The following is a 15,802-nucleotide window of genomic DNA, read 5'->3' as shown; positions in this document are numbered from 1 at the left end:
ATAGTTTGATTATGCATCGAAAGTTATATTATATTTCGATTGTATTATTAGTAATAGGGCGCATCGATCGTATATGTTGCAACGTCAGGGTCACGTGGCTACAGAAACACTACATTATTAAATTAATTATTATTATTAATTATATTGTAAAATTTAAATTAAAATGTTCTATTCAATTAGCAATTATTTGCTACTATAGTTATTATACAATAATATACATTTCGCTTATTATTTTCTGGTACAATTTCTCACATTTGACATATGTTATTAATACTCGAATGATAATAGTCATTCATTAAGTAACATAAAATTAATAGTGTTTAATACAAATGTACATTTTTGAAAAAGTTTTCTCTATTGTTAGAATATATATTTATCTTTGAGAATTTTATTTTTTAATTATCCAATAATTACAAAATATTTTCATCAAATCAAAAAACTGTTAGTTAACTGTTTTTTTAGTTGATCCACAAAGTTGTATCTAACCATAACTTATTTTTTAACATCTAAGAGGTCTATTAGAAAACTAATTTTNTTTTTAACATCTAAGAGATCCATTTGAAAACTAATTTTTCTATAACAAATATGTGCTGTAAAAATTGTCATGTGCAATTTTATTAGTGATTAATTCCTAAGTGTGTAATATTAAAAAATAATGACTAATATAAACATAAAATTGTTAATATTTGTACAATATAAAATTGGGTGTTCTATGTCCAATTTGATAATATCTTATTATCCAATAATTTTGGATGTAGTGCAATAGGACCTCAAGGTTAAAAAAGAAATTTCTTCCAAGTGTTCCTCATCATTCTTGGGAATGACTGAATTTTTTCCTGTGCTGCATTAGGATATCTAAGTATAAAATAACACAGTATATCCTACTTCAATGCAGTAATTGTTGAACACATTTTTTTTAGTCTTATTACTTTCTGGAAGTTTCTTCCAATAGGTTTTTGTTGACTCAGTAGATTATGATTAATTTTTCTTTCAGCAATTTTAATTGAAAATTAATTACTAAAATTATTTTTAACTTATATTAAAAAAATTAAAATAGTATTAAACTGTGTAAGTTTTGCTACAAGGTCTAATATGAGTTATGCTAAGAATTAGTAAATTTTGGTTATATATAAGTAGAATTAATTTTTTCTTATTTAAAAATTCTGTGTGTCATCTAAAAGTAAAAATATATTAACTCATCGTTAAACAATTTTAATTTTGTGACATGAGTTTATAAAACTTGAGATTATAAATCAATGTTAAATTATATNTTTGTGACATGAGTTTTATAATCAATGTTAAATTATAAGTAAAACCATTATAATCTCCAGTGGTGCTCAAAAAAAAGTTAAAAATATTAAGGAGTAAAAAATTATTTATTTAAAGTTCTTTTTCTTTAAAATCTAATTTACATTTATTGAAATCAGTTTGAAAAAAAATATCTGAATAGTTTTTTCTTTTTTTAATAATAATTAAATTTGTTGGACAATTTTCTCAGTGGTCCAGCGAAAAAAAAAATCTTAAATTTAACGAGGGCCTTCTGAGCCAGGGCGACACTACAAAAAGATGATTATTTTACCAATGTTTTCATCTTGTTAGCTTAACGTGTATCCTGTAAATACAAATGTATTGTTCTATAAATACAAAATGAAGTTTTTTTAAAAATTTGAATTCATTTTATATGTACTTTTTAGAATATGAAAGCATATTCCTAAAAAATAAAAATTAATTTTCAAAATAAAATCACGTAATGTAATGTATTATGTTTTGTAAAAATGTAATTTTACATATATATGTGCTATAAAAAAAGTTGTACAGTTTCAATATTACATTATTATATTTGATTTCCATTTAATGAGAAAAAATGAATAATTATTTGATTATCAATTATGATTATAAATTAAAATATTTAACTCTATACGTATATTTGACAAAACTTCAAATAATCATAATGCAAATGAAAAAAAACTCAACCATTATTTAATGAATTGACTGCATATTTTTAATCGAGTTAGTTAAGTTTAAAACTAATTATCTTAACAGAAGATATAAGTAAGTTTATGATTAATCATAAACTATTGTCCACTGTTAACTTATAACTGCCTTGTGTTTACTTAATTTGACTAGAGAGTAGGAGTATTGCAACAAAATATTTGGGAACTCTAATTACACAATTTTTTTCCTAATCTAAAAAATATTTCTATACAACGAGAAATACAAATTAATTCATTTTCGGTATATTCTATAGCAGAATTTTAGGAGACAAAGCCCCCTCAAGTCTCTCCAGATAGCGGTCAAATCCAAACTGGACTGAATTAATTTCGTTGGCCACCTTTGAACAATGAAATGATATTAAATCATATTTTTGTTTGATTTCATATGAGACTAATTGTAATGACAGTTTTAGAGAATGGGATACCGAATATCATTATAAACACATCTGTTTAATGACGAATCCTATCATCAGTGAAACGTACCCCTATATTTTTTAACTAAACTAATTAAATGTTATAATATTAATGTGCTTATAATGTTATAATAAGCACTAATGAGGAGAGGCAAAAAAGATTTTACGTCTGAAAATTGGAATCGCTCTTCTTTACCCTCCAAAAAAAAAATTTAAGGGCTCACACCAGTTATGTAACGGGTTGTTTTAGTTCAAAGCCCCCTTTCTTACCTTTATGTACCTATTTTATCAAAAGTAGGATACATTTCGGGGATCTTATTGTAATAATTATTTGTTAATAGACAGTAATCAATTATAACGCTATTTTATTATATTTATTAATTAGTGATAAGAGTTATGTTTTTCCATCAGATAATATATTACTACGATATTCATCTACTCCGAAATTTGATATTTTAATCGATTTCGCGAATAATCGATATTCGGAGCTAATTTCATTCGGAACAATCAATTAATAGTCCTATTCGGAGTATTCATCGTCGTAGTAAAATCCAAATTTTTGTAACCAGTTATTCGTAGTAATTGTTGTCGGAGTAAATGTATTCGGAGGATTTTTTTACAGTGTCGGGGAGTAAATGAATGTCGGGGCATCATCAGTTCGTAGCAATCTCCGTAACCCGAATTACGTACGTTGCCAACTGAAAAAATAAAATTTACGCCCTATAGTTTATATAGGTTGATTCTAAAAAGTAATTTATAGCTGATAAATCATAAAGTGAACGTAACTAAAAAAAAAATGTTTTCCCATTATAGTTATTATTTTTGCGAATAATCGAGTGGTTTATGATAAACCGATCACACTGTATACTACAAATTATATTCGATAGAAAACTGTGCATTTTTATACCACCTTACTGATAATTTTTGATGAGCTAATTTGTCATTTCAGGCTAAGTTTTATCTATGCTTTATCATCTATTAGACTAAATAAATATTTACATTAAAAGGCAGCAATTAGTTAAATGCTTACAGTTTACAGCGGCACAATGATTATATCCGACACTGCGTAAATCGTTGAACGGTTATATATGTTAGTGTATTAGATATAAATAAATATTTACTAGGCAAGTAAGTCGAGAATAATTCCGATTCGAATCACTTTCACGTGAGCGTTAGCAGAAATTGCAAAGTGTAAAATGAAGTTTATACATGTGGATAGGTGACTTTGTAATTAAAATTACAAATCATAATATCGAAAAGTCTGTACTTGGATCCTAATTCGTTTGTTTTTCTTACGTTGACACTTAAACGGTGTATTCTATTAGGCCTGTTGTGGTTTCGGACTAATGGCGGCTGTTTCAAAAGATTTAAACGAGAGAGTTCTTTAGAACACGCCACTCGGTGAACGAGCTCTTGTGCGGAGTTGAGAATGAAAAAAGGTGTTGGTCTTTTCGGTGGCGGCGTTTCCACAATGAATAGAGTGTATTTCGTAGTACACATAATACTAATAATGATAATATTATAAACGAAATGAGATTAAAAAAAAAAAAAAAAAAGAAATTAGAAATCCGTCCATCTAGATTTATACCTGATAATAATGTTATTATCGTCGTCATAGTAGAATAGTACTACGTGTGTGTATAAGCTAATAGACAAATACGTCTTGGCGGGTAAAAAATAAAAAAAAATATTAGGTACACATTATGATAATACATAATATAATGTAGGCACTGTGTCACCGCCGCCGTACCTGATGTAGTACCCCACTAACGAGTCGGCTGCGGCAAACAGTCTTTGATCTTACGCTCAAACTCCGCCCTGGACGAGCAGTTCACCGCCGACACAAACGTACGCTCGGTGGTGATCTCTGAGAAGGCGGTGGCGGTGGGGTATTTTCTTTGCCCCCGCGGTGGTGTCTGCGAGTGTACATCCGCACAGTTTCACGCACAGTGTCCGCATCCGCCGCCTCTCGCGTTACGTTGTATTCGATATTACCCGCACTCATACGTACATATTTCTACCCTTCATCGATTTCACCATTTTCCACAGAACATCATGACCGTTTCCCGAACACTTTGGGTNTGGCGGTGGGGTATTTTCTTTGCCCCCGCGGTGGTGTCTGCGAGTGTACATCCGCACAGTTTCACGCACAGTGTCCGCATCCGACGCCTCTCGCGTTACGTCGTATTCGATATAACCCGCACTCATACGTACATATTTCTACCCTTCATCGATTTCACCGTTTTCCACAGAACATCATGACCGTTTCCCGAACACTTTGGGCGATGGCCATCGTCACCTTCGTAATAGTCACGGTCGCTGGCGCCCAAGTTCGGTCGCCGTCAAGTTTAATATACGAGTTGGCTGACTTGGCGTTCTCCCGACTGTTGGCCCATAATTGTTACGAAGCGTACGACCCGGAAAAGTGCAACGAGCTTACCGACTTATCGGCTAAAGACGTGCGCTTATACTTCGGTGGCCTACTGCCCAACGACACCGTGATGGCTGTGCTTCCGGATGGAGATGCTCAGCTTAACGGAAAATCGCACGATGCTTTCCTAGTACTCGATCCATTCCCTGCATACAAGTTCGGTCATCCCATGTTCATGTTTTACGTGGACACCAGTGTACCTCTCCGGAAGTGCGAAGATACTGAAGGCATCTACTCCAGTAAGTATATCGCTGCGTTTTATGTTTTATTGGAAGGCCAACTATTTGATTTAAACGAGTTATAATAATTATAATTCGTAAAAAATAATTACTATTCTTCTTTGTTAAACATATTGTTTCTTTTGCATCTATCCTAATAAAAAAACATTTATCTTCTTGTCGTAACATTAAGGGACATTGTTATATTATTAAAAATCTCATGTAAATATCAAAATTCATATCTAATTATTGCGAAAAATCATTCATTCGCGTATTACTTTTCTAAGAAAAGGTAATTATGTATATTGAGTATGATGTATTAACATCGGGTAACTTAAGTAACACTTTGTATTAAAATCATTCATCGATTAGATGCCAAGGGTATTGGGATACTCAATATACACTAAATCTACACAATAATTTTGCTATCTAATCTTTAATTTTTTTATGTAATGCCGCCAAACTGTTTAGTAACCAAATAAAAATAAGAAGTTTATACAAACATAACACAAAAACGAATAAAAATAAATTATCACGCTTTCGAATGTTTGTTATTAAGTCTATTGCGTAGACCTTATTTGATAAAATCATTTTTTATTCATATTTAACGATGTTTAGTTAACAACCATAAGGATATTTTCCTGGCATATAGCAACGAGGCCATTTATTTATCTTCGGGTGAATAAATTAATTTACAAATTAATAAATTTTTATTTGTCAAAATGTTATTCATCTTAAAATTATTAGAATAATTCTAAAATTGCGAAAATCTTTTAGTTTGTCCGCTTGGTCCTAGAAAATATATAGTCCATTTTATATGTCTTCTATTACAGCAGACTTTAAATATTTAATTTTGAATAACTGATTTGTTATCATGAAACTATTATTTATTCTGATTAGAAATTAAACGAATATCCTTTTTGGACTATTAAATATAAAAAGCGAGCTCGTGGTTTCGTGATGTATTTAAAGGAGTCGCCAGGGGACTCTGACAACCCCTTGAGAAAGTGTTGTACGCAATTATTTTTACCTTATTTTTTTTTATGTAACGTATCTTTTCATATCGTAATACAACGACTAAAAAAATTATCATTAACTTTGTAAATTTACCAAATAAGTTTTAAAAATATATTTGAGAGTCCAGGATAAATTATCACGAGCCCACTTTTTTCTTTAAAAAAGTAGATGGCTGGGGCAGATACACATTTAGTGTCATAAACTATAGTATTATTATTATCATTATTATCTACCAGATATGATTTCCCCGAGGGGGCCATTTTTTTACGTGATGAGTAAATAATGAAAAAGTCATTAAATTAAGCTATTAATAAAACATACCTCTTTAAAAAAGTCCTGTGTACCTGCATAGCCTTCTTAGAATGTACACTGCTGACTGAACCTTGATCAACTCACCAATCACACATACCAACATACTATTTATCTAAGTTTTATATTTATGTTGTCCAAATAAAATGTTGACATTTTGAAGAGAACATTTGTTTTCCAATTATCTAACACTTGTGCAGATTTATTGATTTATCTGAATATAAAAAATGTTTTATATTATAATAACATTTTACTAAATGATAAATATTTATAAATCTTTCGTAGAAATATTGAAAATCGCACTTCTGCACAAGACTTGTATCTTGAAGGTTAAAAATGGTTCACAAACTTAAAAATTATATGAGAATTAAGAGTTTGCTTATTTTTTTTGTATTCTCGCTAAACCTATCGACTAAATTAGACCTAATTGAACTTGGTGCCTGGCGAAATTTGTTTTTTATACTTAGCTAAAATTATTTATAAGTCGGATTTAGTTTTTATAATGAGCCGTTTACCGTTACCATATTTTTCCGTCCTCGTAAATAAACGTAGTGCAAACGGTTTTGGAAAATGGATGTGTTAAGCGAACGTTTTATTGATGTTCCCTTCATTTTGTGTACAAAATAAAATATATTGTTGTAATCCAATAACAATGTACTATTATATTCATAAAAAATTGAAGAATCTCGTAGTAGTATTTTAATAGCGTTTTTTTCCCACCGGCTGTCAGTGATCGGCAAAGCTCAAAGAGACTACGACGGCGGCGGGTCGGTGGGTGTGTGGCGCACGTTGGCGCGAGCGCGGGGGGTTAGCCACGAGCCAACAGGTTTTTGATGTTTACCGCTGCCCGAGCCCTCGTCTTTGTCGGCCAACGCCGCCGCCACGCATTGGCTACGTCTCTGTTTTTACTGATCACCACTACGCCGACGACATATTATACTATACACGCGCACCTGCTGCCGCCACCGCTGTTCCAGCTCCCGTCAGCGGTTGCCGTTTTTGCTCCTGATCCCGACCGCCACCATCGATGGCTCCCCTCGCGTGTGTTCCCACCGTTTACACATTATTGCCGTTTCCCACCTCCTATGAATAAACTTATAGCCTCTTACTAGGCCTTACGCAAGTAGGTTGGCTATAAATGAGAAACTGCTATCATCAACATTAGGATACCACTTATTTTACACATTTTTTAATACTTCTTTTAGTATCTTTTTTTGTTCCTATTAGTACAAAAATGTTTAAAGTCTACTCAATCAGAGGCTATCTTATGCATTTGAATTTATCAACTACACATTTATTTTGTGAGTGGGTATCAATTAAATTAATTAAAGATTAATTTTTAACCCTTAAAAAAACAATTAAAATTTTATAATTGCCAAAAATTCTCCTAGTGCGTTATGTATAGAAATATTTATAATAAATGGACTTCATCATTATATATAACAATTATGTGTGACTTATTTTAAAACTGTTGAAAAACTATGCAAAATTTACAATGTGATATATACATTGTAAACTTAATTTTGTCTAATATTTTTATCTTGTTATAAAGTCTAAAAATTCTAATTAAAATTTATAAGTTTATTATAAGAGTTTGATAACATCAATTAAAGTTCATTTAAATGATACAGTAAAAAACTTTACTAACGGATTCATAATTCCTTCAATTGGTAAAGGACTGAAATATAGAAGTAAAGAAAATTTACTTTCAGTGTGACTATATCGGATTTGCTATACAAGAAGCTGATATTTATTAGATAAAATCTAAAAAATCTATTCAAGTAAAAAAATGTTTCTAACTAAAAAAATTGCTTGAACAACGTAAAAATTTTGGTTAAAAATAAATAATATTAAAAAACAGGAAAATTTTGCAAATTATTTCAATTATTTGTTTGATATTTATTTAAAAAATAGTAGAACACCCTATAAAAAGTAATTTTTGAAATATTTTAAATTCAAATTTAAAAAAAAATATAGCTTATTAAATTGATTATTGGAATAAATGTCCAAATTTTCTTAAAACAAGTTTAAATCATTCACCTTATTTATTACCCATTGATAAATTGGTTTATTTATAAAATATATTATATTAGTTTGAGAAGAATAAATAAAAAAATGCTCTAGTTAATTAAGGTTATTATATTTTTAAATAAAAATATTTAAAATAATTCTTTTTTAAATAGTTAATGTTACACTCAGAATTTTTGAGTTAAGAATGAAATATTGTACATTCATTCAAAAGGATATTTATTTTAATATCACTTAATAGAAATTATTACAATATTAGATTGTTAAAGAATGTATTTTTTTTTTAGTTTGATGTAATGTCAACTATTTTAATTGAAGCTTTCTAATTATTAAAAAAATAATAGTAAATCTTTGGCAAATATTAAATTTAAAAAATCGTTTAAAAAGGGTTAAAAATTATTTTTAAATTAATTTAATTGATAACCATTTTCGAAATAAATGTATGTTAAATTCAAATGCATAAGATAGCCTTATTTTTTATACTATTTGATTTACTTGTTTTGTAATTAAAAATAAATAAAAAATTTCGTTAAAATCGAGTGTACGTGAATTCTTTTCGTATTTTCTTCGGTTTTTTTTATTTCTGTACCATTTTAAGTATTAGTTTTGGTAGAAAATAAAAGGAACACTTTTTCTAAAGCCTATTAATTCTTAATTTCAATGCGAAACTTAAAAGGTGTCTTTGGGATGCACTGAGACATAAAACTTCTTAATTGTTACACATAACGGTTTTAACATTAGTTTGTGAAATATTTAAAATATCTTCTGCAGTATTTGTTTTCAACTGTTAAAATTAAGTCAAGTGTTTCAGTAAAATAACATTCTCGGTGACTTGAATTCCTTATTTTAGCCAATCATAAAACAAACCTTTATAAATGGAATTAGGCCTAATGATCTAATTAAACTTATGATAATTAAATCACAAAAGGAATTATAACTATAAATTATGTTTTATTTGATCAAATGTCGTTGACCGTTTATTTTTGTGTACAAAATGCCTTGTCATGTTCGTCTAGACACGTGATTTATTATTCATGAATAATTACTTTGCAATTGATCCAAATAACAAAGACTGTCCAGATAACTTATCAATATTCGACTAGACGATCTATTAAATTGTTGTTTGAATAGTTATGAAATTCTTACACGAAAAATAGTAATGAATTAAATATAATGTATCAACATTGAAAATAATTGTCTGATAATCCATACAGTAGGGAATATGCTTCATTTTAAGGCATTCGGATAAAAATGTTAAAATAGAATTTTTTTTAGTGCATTTTAACAAAAAAAATTTTAAATAATAATAATTATTCTTTCTAATTTTACTCAATAATTATTATTGGGTACAAAAACCTAACAATACATACCTAATTACGTATTACGCGTATTTTAGCTCGAAAATTATACGAATTAACTACATCAAATATTTTTTCTACTGAGGTTTAAATTATTGTTGAATTATATTTATATTCCAATAATATTTTTAAATTTGATCGATGTGTTTCAATTCATATTTTTGAAAATCACAATCCAAATACGACTAAAACAAATGATCGTGTTAAGTTGTACAAAGCAAGTCCTTGGGTAGGTTTAGGTAATTTATTTCAGGCCCTGGACTTAATTAAGTACTTAATGTGTTTCACGTTTTTTTCAGCTTATATAATAAGTAAATAAAATAAGGTGGTTATTTTCGAACGCGTAACAATACTTTTGACTTTTATAATGTGAACAATACATTGTGACACAATGCATACAGAATTTTTAATTAAAAAACTATGATGCCGTTATCATCACGTACTAACCAGTACTGATCATAACATGGTTAATTTAAGTATATTTGTGAGTAAAATATTTTTAATAACATCAATTCCTTTAAAGGAATAATCACTAAGATAAAAATAATTTGATTAACAACAATTATTATGAAAGACGAAGAAAACAAACAGTATTCGATTTCAAAAACGTATGTATCAAACGTGTTAATAAAAGCAAAAAAGTTTGAACATTTTAGAGGTGAAACTCTCAAATATTACATTGAAAAGCGGCCACTAAAATTAAAATGTAAAGTTTACAATATTTACCATCAAGACGATAAACGAAACCTTATAAATGCCATTTAGACTATCCCTAAAGTGTTTTGTTATTTGATACGAAACTCTTTACCGCAACAGTAAAAATTGATTTATTTTTCTATTACGTTGTCAATGTATACATTGAAAACTTAGATAAATGTAAACAATTGAGTTGTACTGTCATATCCTCAAATTTAATTTCATTGTTTCATTGAATAGCTTATTATTTTATTAAGAAAAAATGTATTTATTTTATTGTGGAAAAATATTAAGTTAATATTTTAAATACCGTTCGGTTATGTTTTTAAACGATATTAAATACAATCAGTAACAAATTTTGGAATACCAGCAACTAAATTAAATGCGAACTATGGTCGCAGTCGAACGGTTACTTAAAGGTGTATAATCCTGATGAGTTTTGTGTTTTTATAATTAATTTCTGAGGTCACTCCTTAGAGCAGTATCGTTTATGTATATTGGCTGATCATTTTTAATAGAAGTCAATTACCAAAAGTAGTTTCGCCGTGTCTCGAACTCAATTACGTGTCAAGGTTTTGTGTATAGTAAATGGCATCCCTCACGACCCGAAGATTTCGTAAAGAACTTGATTTTAACTTTTGCTCCACAACACAACTACCGGTTTTTTTTTTTTAATTTCACATAAATAATTCTTTTTTATTTTATATAACGTCTTATATGTGCTTTTGTACTGCCACCGAATCAGCGATACGTACACTAGACGTCTATACACAAAACTAACACCCCCATTGATCTTACACGCAAACTTATATTAAGCGTTTCTAATGCTTACATGTTGTGTACGGTTGACTAAAAGTGTAAAAAATAATATGGAGAAAAAAAAAGAACCAGTTTGGTTACCCTTGAAATAATAATAGAAAGGTGGGATGTAGTGTACTCTAATTGTTTAGTGTGTAATTCCTTTTGAACGGGCTGCGATGCCGCTTCTTTGATGTTTACCGCCGACAGAAGCTAGTTGGGTGGGTACGAAGCGACGGCTTAGATCCAACATTAACGTCACGGAAATCACCTGCTCATCACTAAAGTGTCACACTGAATGCAATAGATCCGATCGTTTTCATCAATTTTCTCCCATTTAACCGCCTTTAGTTAGAGTTTTTTATGTACTTAGGGCGGACTCATCAAACGAATGTAAGGAATCGTATACGCGGTCTTACTAAATCAGAATTTTACATTAAATTTCTCTGCAACATTGTTATTTAAATTTTTTTGGACAAAATTGTCATTGACCAATACAAGTTATAGCAAAATCCTAATACTTTAATCAAACAATAAAATAGATCCGTGAATATCGTAAATTTCGAGTTATAACATTTCAATTGTATTAAGCGTGTAAGGTGATCAAGTTCACATAAGCTGCTCTGTAATGCCTGTCTTTACTCGTATCACAAATTAATGATATGACTTCTTTGTAGTTCGTACACTAAATGCAATCAAATTTCATTAATTTGTATTTATCGAATACTCAATATGTTAATCTCGAGGATTTAGTTAGGCAACATATTATACATATATAACTGAGATCAAATACAAACGATTGTTAGACTTGCCCTGCGTACTTTACAAAACAAGTAGTCTGTGTTATGCCATAAATAAAATACACACGTGTATTTAATTTATGATTACACACGGAACTCTTCGAATGAAAATAATACAATTAAAAAAAACGTATATAATTGATAATTCCATACCAAATGCAACCTAAAATTACAATTAATTAACAGATATACTACAGGGCGAAAAAAACGTTCGATTATTTTTTCTCGGTGTAAATTTTTAGACGTGCTGAGAGCATATTTAACGCGACCGTTAATGTATTTTTTACAGCACTTGGTGATAACACGACGGTGTGCGTGCAGATGGTCCGAAGCCGGTGGTGTAACGAAAGGCCAATGACATCGTCGTGGGACTGTCAGGTGAAGTTTTTACCTCTAGTGGTACCCACGCGGAGCAACCGCCGCCAAGCCGATAATGTGCTCAGTTGTGTAGACCACAAGGACACGTTCCTGATGAACTGTCCGCGACTCCGTGACGACGGCGCCGAGTTGTCTGATGAATGCAATCACCTGAAAACCAACACAAGAGGCTGCGACAAAGGCAACTACAAATGTTCAACACACAAACCCACTAACCAGGTAAATAATACCGACAGTAACTATTAAAAACTGAGCTCGCCTTATTTGATTGAAACATTATCGCATAAAAATAAGTTTGTTATGAATTCAAAGTATTTTTTTATCTACTGTTATTTGTCTATACTATAATTCGAATTATCGAGTTTAACATGATATGTATGAATAGGCTGTGATGTTATTTGGCGGTTGGAATAGAAACACTGCCGATTTTGTTTCCATGTATGATTTGACATCGCTCAGGGACAAATTGGTCTCGTGGGGTTTTTCTGTAAACAACATTCGAACATTTTTCGCTAACGGCATGGGCACCGGAATCGACGACGGTAAGTTCACAGCAGTGCACTGCAATCAATTTTTATTGTAAATTCATATGATTAACACTATTTTTCTTATAGACGGCACCGAACATTCGACTTCCATTAGCAATGTAGAACCAGCTACTAAGTTGAACATTCGGAGATATGTCAAAGGCATTTGTTCGACGCCCAGGTGTGCTGATACGTTTTTCTTGTATTTGTCAAGTCCTACCAAAAGGGATGGAAACACATTACTTTGGGATTCCAACGGAAACGGAATTGTAAGTTATGTATTGAATAAAAATTGTAATAGGACAAAGAAAATAATAATTTCACAAGTTTTAAACCAAAAATGTATTTTTTTTTAATCATAATAATGTACACAAAACTTTTATGTATATTGAGAAATTTTAATGAACAATGTTTAACGTATATTTAAAATGAGCATATCTAATATACTGACTTTTAGAGAACACGTCCTCTCGTGTATAAAAAATATAACCAATTATATAATGATTTGTAAAAATTCCACTTCTCAAAGCTATAACTTATTATTTTTTAAATAGTATTCCGTGTAAAAGAAATGACTGTTTTCGAGAAAAAAAAACACCAAAACAATAAAATTTGTTAAAAACGAAGCATTGAAATCTTTGAATTAGTATACAACAAATTTCATGTTTTGATAGGCAATTTCATTTTGAAATTTTAATATTAATCAAACACATGTTTTAATTATTTTAGGCTGAAAGCGACGAAGTGTATTCTTCCAAAGAGTTCATACATGATTTATCTCATTGTTCAGCTCGCCGTGTAGTTGTATTCGTCGACCAAAGTTACAGTGGTATGTTAGCTCTTCATGCGCAATTTTCCAGGAGACGGATAGAAAATGTAATGATCATTCCAACCACAAGAATGGATGACTGGACGCCAAGACATAGTTTTAACGCATATATGAGGGAAGGTAGCCGTATGGCTTGTCTATCTGAATATATCAAGGTGAGACAGAACGAATTTAATATCGTTCATATATAAATCTATAATATAAACTATATAAAAATTATAATGAGATGATAAAATGGCAAGGAAATGGATATCATTTTTTGGAGGAGAGATTTCGGCCTTAAAAATTCAACAACATACTTACTACATATATTTCGATTTATAAATAAAATATTGCTCATAGCAAGCTACAGTCCTCTTCATTCCTTCTCAGGGCTATATTTCTAAAATGTAACAAAAAATTAAAAGTTATTTTGAAGAAATCAACATCACTTTTGACTTTTAAAATGATATTCTATAATTCGTGTTTGTTTTTTTTAATGTCTCTTCCAGATTAAGTGCTTTGTATTATTTTTTTTTTTGACCTTTCGATATTTCAATTAAATTGAAATATAAAATGTACCACATAAATAATTATACAATATATAATTATTTATGTATTATACCGAAATAAATATAAACATTTATTTTGATCTTATTAAAATTTTACTCAAAAAAAAAAAAAAAATATATATATATTACACGATGTATAAGTTATATGTCCAATTGAATTATGATGATTTGGAATTTTTTCAAGTACAATAGTACTCTAATTTTATGTTTTTTTTATGCTAACAACTCGTTTTTCGTCGTGGTAGGTACAATATGATTATAAAATTATATACTCAAGTACAATATTGAGTTACATTTGGTTAACAATATTTATTCTTGGACGGAGCAACAAAAAACGCGGTCCATTGTCTACCTATCTTTAAAGTTCGTGGTATACAACAGTAGGTCCTAACGTACAATATAATTTGCAACATACCGGGTTAATGGTATTCATATGAATATGTTATTTTGATGTATTCCCTTACCATTCACGGAGCGGTCTGTCGCATTGGTGTGGTGTCTGTCGATTTTCAACACGTGCATATAAAAATTGAAACCTGGGAAAAAAGTCACTGCTTGGTCAGCTGAAAATCTCAAACATATTAATTAAAAAGGACCAATGTGTTTGTGCGCGTGTTTCTCTCTCTCAAAACTAAACATTTAAGCATTTTTTAAACCCACAAGACACGTTTGAACAACAATGCGATTCGTAGAAATACTATAATAAAATTGAACTACTCGTGCGTTGTATTATGTATTAATAGGTTCACAAACCTATGTAATTTATAGCTTATTGTATTGATAATATTCCTAACATTCAAATTGCGTCTCGTAGTTAAATAGTTATACCGAATTTGTTTTTTAGCCGTTCGAAGAATCTCAAATCATGCCACCAGTGTTCACTGGTATGTTTATGGAGCAGGAGATGAGAAATATAACAATATCAGGTGTCAGGCCTTGTGTGCAACGATGAAACCACGTTGATTTCGATATTAAACTGCCCATTTACATTATTATTAAATATTATTTAGTAGGCATACATTGAATGTGGAGCAATAAAAAATGAATTGTTGTTTTATTTATGTATTTTTTTTTTTAAGTATTTATACATGTTTTGTGTCGTAAGAACAACAAAAGAAATTCTTATATTTGTTATTCATTGATTGAACATGATTATTAATTGTATATACATTATACATTATACAATTTGTATTGTATAATAATGTAATTATATTCTGTTTTTGCTATCGATTTAACTACTTGTAAAAATCATTTTTAATATTTATTTATTTATTATAATGTTAAATTGTTTAAGTTATTTATACGTATGTATTTTTTTTACAAAGTAGTTAATCAATTAAAGCTTTGATTTTTTGCAATTGAGAAATAAATCATGTTTTTTTTTTTTGCATGTATTGCAGTAATTTATTTCCAAGGAGGTTCTTTAGTTTTAAAACTAAAAGGGTGTTTATCATT

At 29.7% G+C, this 15,802-nt stretch overlaps 2 protein-coding genes across 5 annotated transcripts in view; one reads left to right on the top strand and one right to left on the bottom strand.

Moving 5' to 3' along the window:
• LOC126896169 (uncharacterized) overlaps positions 1–15,802 on the bottom strand; it is a 180,822-nt gene that overhangs the window by 92,941 nt on the left and 72,079 nt on the right. For 2 of the 4 annotated variants that reach the window (XM_050668721.1, XM_050668731.1), the window contains exon 1: positions 1,338–1,348. The exons of the other annotated variants lie outside the window; for them this stretch is intronic. The gene's annotated coding sequence lies outside the window, so the exon portion shown is untranslated. Of the gene's footprint in view, positions 1–1,337; positions 1,349–15,802 lie in introns of those variants that run through there. 4 annotated transcript variants of the gene reach the window in all.
• On the top strand, positions 4,536–15,686 carry LOC126896154 (uncharacterized). The gene is made up of 6 exons (XM_050668664.1): positions 4,536–5,077; positions 12,352–12,659; positions 12,826–12,982; positions 13,055–13,236; positions 13,697–13,951; positions 15,192–15,686. The coding sequence occupies exons 1-6, from the start codon at positions 4,666–4,668 to the stop codon at positions 15,297–15,299; spliced, it is 1,422 nt and encodes a 473-aa protein (XP_050524621.1). The 5' UTR covers positions 4,536–4,665; the 3' UTR covers positions 15,300–15,686.

This window comes from Daktulosphaira vitifoliae, unplaced genomic scaffold (genome assembly GCF_025091365.1).
Source record: "Daktulosphaira vitifoliae isolate Bord-2020 unplaced genomic scaffold, ASM2509136v1 Scaffold_1, whole genome shotgun sequence".
Taxonomy (NCBI): domain Eukaryota; kingdom Metazoa; phylum Arthropoda; class Insecta; order Hemiptera; family Phylloxeridae; genus Daktulosphaira; species Daktulosphaira vitifoliae.
The sequence above is the reverse complement of the archived record's forward strand: the minus strand, read 5'-3'. Positions and strand labels throughout refer to the sequence as shown.

Excerpts from the sequence above, each read along its gene's own strand:
- LOC126896154 (XM_050668664.1), top strand. The coding sequence starts at position 4,666 with ATGACCGTTTCCCGAACACTTTGGGCGATGGCCATCGTCACCTTCGTA. Across the intron at positions 5,078-12,351 it reads TACTGAAGGCATCTACTCCA|CACTTGGTGATAACACGACG; the intron begins GTAAGTATATCG and ends TATTTTTTACAG. Across the intron at positions 13,237-13,696 it reads ATTCCAACGGAAACGGAATT|GCTGAAAGCGACGAAGTGTA; the intron begins GTAAGTTATGTA and ends TAATTATTTTAG.